This window comes from Thunnus thynnus, chromosome 13, assembly GCF_963924715.1.
Source record: "Thunnus thynnus chromosome 13, fThuThy2.1, whole genome shotgun sequence".
NCBI classification, from domain to species: Eukaryota; Metazoa; Chordata; class Actinopteri; order Scombriformes; family Scombridae; genus Thunnus; species Thunnus thynnus.
In genome coordinates, this window is record NC_089529.1 from 17,381,049 (window position 1) to 17,391,241 (window position 10,193).

A 10,193-nucleotide genomic window follows, 5' to 3' on the forward strand; every position below is an offset into this window, starting at 1 on the left:
ATTGGCAATTCAATGCTGAAGAAAAATGGATAATTTTATTATCAGAAAGTCAGGGGGAAATTACACATAATTGGCATATATATCCAGATAACTCAAGATGAATGTTTTCACCCAGGTTTTTCAAGATAATATTAAGATAATTTTAATCTTATTTGTCCGCTATTTTGTTTTCTGACTGCTTGTCCCCTGTGATCACACAGACACACACACACACACACACACACATACGTACAGTAGCTGCAACAAACTTAAAACCAATACAATTTCAAACTTCTTCCTTTTACTCACAAATACAACAGCTTATGAATAAATATTTACAGAGATGAGATGACATTCATGTGACTCTGATGGAGGTAGAAAATTCAATCCTTTCCTCTGGGTGAACGCTCAAAGTTTCAGATTTGTCTCAGTAACCAGATGACACACAAATGTAATATAAAATTAGTGTAAACGTGTTTCAGTGCTGCTCAAACTGTGTAATCCAATGTCCACATGTATTAACAGAAGCGATACAGAAGCGATCCACATAACGCAAGTCATAACATTTTGTTCTTTTGGAGAACCAGATAAATTACATGTATCACATGGAACAGTGCGATTAGTGCCAGCAAAATACATTCATCAGAAAGTATTTTAAACTCAGTTATTATAGTTTTTTCTTCATGCCAACTATTGAATTTGAATCATCCTGATGTAGTAAACATTACTCATCTAGTACAGCAAAAAGACAAAAAAACTACAAGTATTTTCCAAATGTTACTTAATCCATGTCCCATACATGTTACAGTAATGGTATGTTTCAAGCTTTAAAATGCACAAATAGCCACATACAAATCACATGACATGTACACAAAACATATATACAGGCAGACACATGTGTAGATCATATTTACAGTACACAATCGCCAATTATTGACCCTCAATAACTTGTGCAAGTTTAATTTTGAACATAAATGATCTATGCATGTAATAGCAATGCTGGGGAGGTTATTTTCAAAATGTAATTTGTCCACTTGGAATATAATGTAAAGTGATTCTGTGTAGTCTATTATATGTGAGACGCTTTATCATTGTTGCTTTGGATTTGGAAAATAATTATATAGAAACTAATCTAAACACACTTTGTAGTAATATAAAATATATATATATATGTATATATATATATATATATATATATATCTGTTATCTGAGTGCTATGTTTTTATAGTGAGTGCAACAAACATTGTTATGGAAACAGATCCCACTGCATGAAAATTATCTCCCCAGCTCTGACAGATTACAATGTTCTTACTACAAAAGAGCTGAAGCAGGCATGATAAAAGCAAAGAGTGGGTAGGTGGTGATGTTTGGAGAGAGAGAAAGGGAAAATTGTTTCAGCGAATACGTGATAAAAGGGAACGGACCCAGGCAGAAAAAGTTATGATAGTCACAAGTTTGGATCTCGGATGTTTATGGAAGATCCAAATATACACCAGTAAATGATTTTGGACCAGTGACGAGGTTTATCAGGAAGGAATGAAAACAGGCAGGCTGCTGATAATCTGGAGTTTTATAAGTGAGCCTCAAATGATGCCCTCTTGTTCAAGTAAGCCTCTTAGCCACAGGTCAAACAAATTTTATTTCTTTTTATCTCTGCTTCACCAAGATTTTGTCTGGATGTTCGGCTTTTCACTTTTTGCAGGGCAGGTGAGGTTATTAGAACTGCAAATGCAGTGCTAAATTCCCACTTGTGTTTCTTGCCTTGTGGGTTTATGCAGAAAATAATAACTGAGCTTGACCTGATGCGTATCACATGGCAGCAGTGTGTTTTTGACTTTAGAGGCTTCGGTAATGTGGCCGTGGCTACTGTCAAGTCACATGGCAGCTTGGCCATAGGTAGTCTTTGTCTTACTGAGGCATACTTCTATCTAATCTATCTAAATATTCATTAAAATTCAACTTAAAGGCCCTGAAATCTTCTCTTAATCAGCTTCTGATTGGATCCTGCAAGACCACAGTATTTTCATCCAAAGTTAGAACCGCGTTACTTATTTCACATGACAGATTTCTCTATTTAAAGGTTCCTTGAGGAGATTTTAACCTCTGGTAGCGCTACAGAGACATTTTTTCATGAGTGGGTCCCCGTTTTGTTTGCCTCATGTGCGCACACGAGTCCTACCAATCATTTTACAAAATTCCACTGATCCACAGGTGGCTGTGATGCACCAAAATACACAGCAATGTGCCAACAAAGTCAGAGAAGAAGGAGACTGCAAGCTAGTAGACATGGATGTCAATGATGCAGGATTTAAAGTACTTTACAGTTTACAGTTTTGCAAATGTTTTATGAGGAAGTAAATGGATTCAACATATTTGTTATATTACAAGGATGCACACAATGAGTTTTGGTGAGTAACAGTGAATGTAAACATAACTTTTGTTTGTTTACAAGAAAACTCCACAGGGCACCTTTAAGTTTTCGTCTGTGCTCTATTCACTGATTTTTAATGGGTGAGGCTCAGTTGGAAAAAAGGTTGTCACATCCGTCTGTGCAGCAATCAGAGCGTAGTCATATTTTAATCACAATCTGATGAAAGTTGGAGGGTTATTTCTGTCAGTCAAATCTAATCAACCACACCTACACAGTCCTGATGAAGTAAATTAGCTGTAAAACTTTTAATATATTAAAATCTTTTTTGTTTGTTTGATTGTTGGCCCTTTAGTCATGGATATTTTAGGCTGTATTCAAATTTGAAGATGAATTTCAGGTTTGCTTTAAAAAATGCAGAAGAACCTTTAGTCATGTGAATCTCAGTCATCCAAACTGGCCAATCAGGGATGCCAAAATACACAATGTTTAAAACACAAAACTGTTTTATTGTTTTTAACTGTCTAATCTTTTCTAAGCACAAACTCATTTTAAGCAAAACACTGCTACGCATTCACAACTGCTATGATACCTACTGTAGGTAGGTACAGTATGCAGTAGGTAGCCTACAGTACAGTAGATGCTGCTACAGTCTCTTGGGCTGCATGTTTTCCTCTTCCCAGTCTGTCAGTGTGCAGGAATTTGAACCAGCAACCTTCCTGCCAAAGCTAATTTCTTTGGATTTCTAAGCAAAGGCCACTTTTTGCTTTTCCTATTTGACTGCTGCCAGTAAAGAAACATCATCGAATGCATGAGAATGCATATTTTATTACTCTTTTTGGAATTTCATTATCCGGTAGTCAGCTTCTCACTTATTCTCTGCAGTACATGTAACAGCAGAATTGGATATTTGCTCCTATTTGTCCTTTATTTCAGTAGCATTTCATTTATATGCAGTCCATCATAACACCTATCTGTTATCCATTTGGTATTAACAGGAAGGTGGACAAAATAAGAAACATCTTCCAATACACCAGCCTTGTTGTAAGCATCAGTTTGGTGAAGCTCATAACGTTAGATTTCACTTTTTTGGTGCATTTTCGTGATTTTTGAAGCTGCACATTTTGCACACTTTTGCAGTGTTTGAGACTGATGCACCAGCAATGCAGGCATTAAGTAATTGGCCTCTTTTTACCTCAAAAAATTGCATTGTGATGCCTTGAAATTTCACTTAAAGGTATAAGTCCTCTTTTAAAGTTTCATTTGTGTAGCTGCCTTTGTAGTTGTGATCTACATTATGAAACTGGAATTATCAATCTGCAGCAGCAAAGAGGAACAGTGATTACAAGTAAAACCCAGTGACACTGACCGAAGCACACTCAATGGAATATTAGATAACCACAGCCTCATAAAACAGCAAAAGGTTGAGTCATTCTACAACCAAAAACGAACATTATAAGCTTCATCAAAGTGTTTACTGCACAGCTTTGTACAAACAATGTAAAGTACAATCTCTTAATTGGTCAAGCAGTAGAAGCCAGATTATCCTTATGGCTCCCAACTGCAGAACTATTAGTCTGCCAGTTTGTCAGGGAACCTGGAGCTACTTCTAAAACCTGCTCAGAGCAAGATGTTGCAGGAGCCAGAGTCAGTGAGCTGTCTCGAATGGAGCTCTCCAGACTGCCCTTCCACCCTGACCTCAGTTGAACATCCAACCCCCTAACGCCATTATGGTCCGAGTCCCCTGCTGTCCGACACGAGGGCTTTGAGTAACGATCTCTCTCTCTGCAACATCCCCATCCTCTCCTCCCTCCCCATTTTCCCCTCTTGCCCCTCAAACAGAGTATCTCCTGAAAGGCGTGCCTGAAGTCGGGGCTGCGGCAATAAATAAGCGGGTTGAAAGCTGAGTTGGAGTATCCAAGCCAGTTGAGGAGTCTGAAGAGCAGCTTAATGTCACCCAGATTGAAGAAGGTCATGAGGATGTTGAGGATGAAGAAGGGCAGCCAGCACAATGTGAAGGTTCCCATGATGATCCCCAGAGTTTTCACAGCCTTGTGCTCCTTAAGACAGAACTTATGACGCTTTGTGGCAGGGTGTTTTTCTGTCCTTGCTCTGTTCTCTCCTCCATTTTGCTTGGTCTCGCCTCCTCTTTCCTCCTTCTCAGTGTCTATACCTCCTATTTTCTGCATGTTTAGTCTGTCCTCTCCCGCTGGTTCTCCTTCCTCAGTGAGTTTATTCATCCCAGGGCTATCATCGGGATAAGCCAGCTGTGCAGTGTAATGCAAGTTATCGAAGTGCCTCTCCCTCCCTCTGATCTTCTCCAGCTGTTTCTGGGCCTCCTGGAACACCCGGGTGTACAGGAAAATCATCACCACCAGCGGCAGGTAGAACGACACAATTGAGGAAGACACCGCGTATGCCGCACTGGTGTTGAAATCGCAGCAGTACTCGTCAGCCAAGCACCGGAGAGCTTCCTCATCGCTAGACACCCACAACTTCAGGTGGATGGGCAGGAAGGAGATGAGGGAGGCTACTACCCAAACCCCGAGGACCACCGCAAAGGCCCGACCCCTGGTCAACAGCAGAAAACAATAGAAGGTGAACAATATTGTAAACAGGTGAGTGAAAACACAGATAGATTAGAAATATTGGGCTTGTTTAATATCATGTTAGCTATTAACATAAAAGTCATTGTGAGTTACAAAACTGAAATAATTATTCTACCTTAAATTGCACAGCCAGACCAGATTCTCTGTCTTGGTCATACCTGGTGAGCAGAGTTGGGTAGCGGAGCGGCAAGGTGATGGCAAGGTAGCGATCCAGAGCGATCACACACAATGTTTCAATACTGGCCGTCACACACAGCACGTCAGTTGCTGTCCAGAACTCGCACATGAAGTTTCCAAACTGCCAGGCTCCTAGCAGGATGTAGATGGAGCCAAAGGGGACCACGGCTACACCCATGATGAGGTCAGCAACAGCCAGCGAGGCAATGAAGAGGTTGGTGACTGTCTGGAGCCGCTGGAACCGCAGGATGGCTGTAATCACCAGCACGTTACCTGGATAGAAGAAAAGATACGAACTACAAGTGTAATGTAGCTAAAAGAGACACTTGAATTTTGTCTAAATTTAATCACACTGTAGAAGACAATAGGTTGTAAAATAAGAATACATCAACCAATTGAAAATGACAGTTTCATAACTTACCAAAAACTATGGCCAGAACCAGAATGGCCATTGCAGCACCCAGCAGCACAAGCTCACCATCACTATACTCCGAAGATCTCCCCGACCAATCAGGGACCAGGGAGGAATTGCTGTGCTGTGACTGGTTAGCCAGTGCTGTCACAGCACTCACAGGCTCCATGATCTACAGTCATAACACAAAACATGATGCAACACATCATTTTTCAATATGGATTAAAGACAAATGAAAAGAACTGATACATAAAAAGGTTTGTAAATGTAATTGTATGTAAATGTAAGTAAATGAAATGAAAAATTTTGCTTGTAATGCATTTTGCAATTTGCAGTATCGGCTGTGCTGAGGTGAGTTTACACACATTCTGATGGGAAAAGTGTTGAGTCCAGTTCAGGCTCGGACTCTTTCTTTACTCCTTCAGTGTTGATCAGGATGAGCTACAGCATTTGACTGTGATCAGATCTTTCTGGTTGATTTTAATGAGTCTTAAGACTTAATCTGCTTGGGGCCTGTTGCTTTGTAGAGACACTGCCTGTTAGCAGTTGTTATTCTACCGTCCAATTTAATGAAAATACAGGCGAACATTTGATTTGAGCTGCTACAAGCAAAGAAAATGGAAACTCTTTTTTCCCTCACGCTTCTCTACAAACTGTGAATACACTTATAATAAATAGCCTTAGGCAGCAGCAGTAATGTAGTCAAGTGCATATAGCGGTAAGTGAGGAAGGGTGGCTCCCGCACAAAGTGTGCCTGAGTGTGCTCCACACCCATCCAGTGTGGTTGTGCCAATGTGTGTACATGGAGAGATGATCGTGTCCTTAAGATGAAATTTAAGCTTTGCAAAGCATTTCAAAAGCAAATGCATATGAATAAAGTTACAATATTTTCCAAGTTACAGTTACACTATCTGCCAAAGAACATACCGAATTGCATTTACATTGGGCTGGTATTTTGAGAAAAAAGTATAATAAAAATATATAAAAAATATATAATATATAAAAAGTCTTTCAAAAGGTCATAATGTTGGTCAACTGGTGAGGCCTGTCCTTCCTACTATCTTATAGAGAATGAATATGAATGAATATGAATATTAGCGAATATTGTTTCACAGAGGAAGTTATATGTGACTTGGTGTTATCACGAGTTCATCAAGTTCAGAAGTGTGCATTCTACTGTAGTGGGTCCTAACCACAATCGTTTGATTGGGGTTTACAGCTTGTTAGGGTTTGGTTGGGGTTTTTAGTCTTTCTCCCCTGATATCAGCCTTGTGTCTTACTATGATATAGATTAACATTACATTTCCTATGTCCATATCAGTATCTTGTTACCCTCCTAAGTTTTTCAGTCAATTCATGGTGAACTTTGACTTCCTATTTGGCTTTTAACCTACATCACTCTCCACATATGCTGAGCTTGGATTCTGGGGAAGAGTTTGTGCTTGTGAAATGCAAAAGAGCAGAAGCAGAAGCAGCAGCAGCATTAGCAGAGCAAGATCAGGCAGCATATGTGCATTTAAATAGACTGCCTTATTGCACCTTATCCTATGCATGCATTGGACATATATTGCTGTGAGAAGAATACATATGCTATGTGTCAGTGTAGCAGCACAAAGCGAATTGCCTGCCTGGACTGAATCACAGGCATCACTACATAAAATGAACTTGTGACGCATTGTCGATTATTACATTGTTTTCATAGTCATGCTGCACAGTGAGCATAGAACGGTAAATGTATTTTATCTTATTGAATTTTTATTTATACATGGTAAGTTAAGGTTAGGCTGGTTAGATTAAAGGAAAATTCCGGTTTATTTCAACCTGATGTATTTCTCATAAATGTGGCCGTTACGGCTCTATGTGTCATGCTGATGAGATTCCAGTAATTCACAAAAAGACATTTATCGCACAAAACAACCATTGTTAGGGCAAGCTGCTGAGAGTCTTACATCTTTCCAAATAAACATGATTTTTATATGAAACGCTTCAAAGGTTTGTTTTGAAGCAGCCATTATGGCTAACTGCATAGGGACAACTTGCATATTGGTTTGTTTATGCCTGAGAGCTCAGCGTCAGTTCCTGCTATAGAAGTAGTAACTTAGATGAAATAAAATGATGAGGATAAAGGCTCTTTTACAGCCATGGCCAAATTGACAGCAGACATCTGGTGACCCCTTTTTATTATTCTGACAGTTGGGGGATGGTACTGCAAGTACTGTAAAATAACCAAAGGTTTAGGATAATGAGTCATCCTACAGTAACTGCTGTTTGCTCTGTGTGTGTTTCATAGGTGGAGGTGTATTCATTTTGTTTTTCTGACTACCTCCAGAGGTTGTTTGGTTAACTGGATCTTCTGTGTGCATGTACACTTGGATTTTATATGTGTGTTGGCTTTATTCCAACACAATCCAAGTACTCAACACACTTTAATGCAAGCTGTAAAGAGGTGCATTGATTCACAAGTGTTTACTCAGTCTTCCTGCGGTCAATGAGCAAAGTGTTATATTTTGGGATGCATTTCAAAATGCTGGGGTGGACCATGACAAGACTGTTTTTTTATGACAATCATTTCACGGATGTGACGAATTGCTGACCTAATTAAACAAAGCCTTACAGTTTTATTACATCACTGTAGCACAGCACTGCATATTAATTATCTGTGTTAGTATGCTGTCAGTCATGCTGTCTGCGGCACACAGAAGCAAGTTTGTCATCACTCTTAAAATGTCCCCACCTCAACACTTTTACATTTAGAGAGTACAGAGTTGCCAAAGTGTGGAGTACATGATGGATCTGCTGGAGAATTAACTTCAGATTCATTTTGAAAATCAATCTTTCATCACTGATGCTTAGAAGTCTGTTTCAATTATATAAATGAAGCATAGCACAGTCCGCCCCTAACAGTTGACAATGCATCGCACATAATCCCACGCTTGGCTATACTGTATATAACCAAAGAAATGATTCTATCTTTTTTTATTCATGTTTGTAAAATGTTCAGTTCAGTGCACTTGTTGCTTTCTTCATGAAGCCTGACCCTGCCGACATTTATGTTGATGACCCTGTAATGGTGTCTTGTGACTGTTCACTGCCCCCATTGATCAGATCAATAATCTAGGCAGCCACCCTGCACAAATAACATAGTCAAGCTTGTGAAAAGGCTCTGCTGCCCTCCCAGCCTGAGCTGTTCAAACAGTTACACACACAAAAAAAGAAACTTGACCAGCTCTCGGAGGCCAAAAATCAAACACAAAAGATTTACAGAGATATAAATATCCTAATATTTAGGCAGAGCTTGGTGATGGCCATAATACTGAGCACTTAAATACACCAAAATGCACACAATAGTACATGCACAAACACAAATACACAAGCACAAGTGCATGTGCTCACACAAAAATACGCGTGTACATGAAGCATGCAGCTTTTGCAGGTCTTTGTAAAATAAACCGAGGACAGTAGACGAAGCTGTGAGAGAGAAGAGATGTCTTTGTACACGTTGCCGGTGTAACAAGTGAGCTGTGAAACGGCACACTGTCTTGTTAAAATAAGCTATATATGATGAAGATGAAAGCTAGTTTGGATTCACTGAATCACACTGGAATCATTTCCAGACTTCTTTCTGCTAATTTGTGTGTAGTCAGGGGTCTTTTTCATTTGGAAGCTGCTAGAATAAAGGAAAATTAATCAGAATGATCTTTTTTTTAAATATTTGAGACTTTAGAGTTCAAATTTATGCACAATAAGTGTGTTTGCAAATTTGTCATTACACCTCAGTTATAACTTAGTCAATGATACAATCCTAACTGGCTTCAAATTATCTTGTGATTTGTGAGTCTTTTATAGTATAAAAAGGGTATGAAATGGTAAAACTAAAATCCTTTTAATGCTTTCATAATTCTGACATGTGAACCAGGAGACACTTGCGTGAAAAAGAGTCTTAAAATAGCCACGGTATCACTGTGAGTACATGTTGTTTTTACATATACATATATATATATATATATATATATATATATATATACACACATATATATACATGCACTCATGAGAACACAGTGCATGCATAAAGCATTTGTTGTTGTAACAAAAAACAAACTTGAAATTACTGTAAGTGTTCCTACCTCCAGGTTCTGTCCTGCTCTGTACAATCCAGTGATTTGATAATCCAAAAGCTTTTAAATCCACAACACAAAGTATCATTATAATGTGTTTGTCAGCAGCTTTTGGTCTCTCTTCCTCTTTCCCTGAGTTATGAATGTGTGTCACCAACACACACACACTCTGTCTCGCTCTCTCTTTCCCTTACACGTTCATGTATAAACACACTCTTTCAGCCCTCAACCACACTTGCCCTTTTGAAGCAGCTGAGCCCGTCACCCCTTTTATATGCAAGCCCTGATGACATCACAGCAGGACAGTAGCCAATCAGAGCACAAGAAACGGCTTTTAATGTATATCGCATGTCTGCAGTGTACTGACAGCTTGACAGCACCCAGTAACTCTCTGGGAAACATTCTTTTTTTTTTCAACCTTTATTTATTTAGGGAAGGTTTTCTCAGCTCTTTTTAGCTCCACCCTACTTTACATTCACACTTGAGGGCTGTTGAGGAAAACCACAGACCCCTGCTTTTAGCAGCAGGGTAGC

The 10,193-nt window shown here is 39.2% G+C and overlaps 1 protein-coding gene across 1 annotated transcript; it reads right to left on the minus strand.

Annotated features, from left to right (window-relative positions):
- Window positions 1-263: 263 nt before the first annotated feature.
- Window positions 264-9,894, minus strand: LOC137195790 (beta-2 adrenergic receptor-like). The gene is made up of 4 exons (XM_067608410.1): window positions 9,670-9,894; window positions 5,555-5,717; window positions 5,115-5,406; window positions 264-4,918 (listed from the first exon to the last, which is right to left on the minus strand). The coding sequence occupies exons 2-4, from the start codon at window positions 5,712-5,714 to the stop codon at window positions 3,871-3,873; spliced, it is 1,500 nt and encodes a 499-aa protein (XP_067464511.1). The 5' UTR covers window positions 5,715-5,717; window positions 9,670-9,894; the 3' UTR covers window positions 264-3,870.
- Window positions 9,895-10,193: the final 299 nt, after the last annotated feature.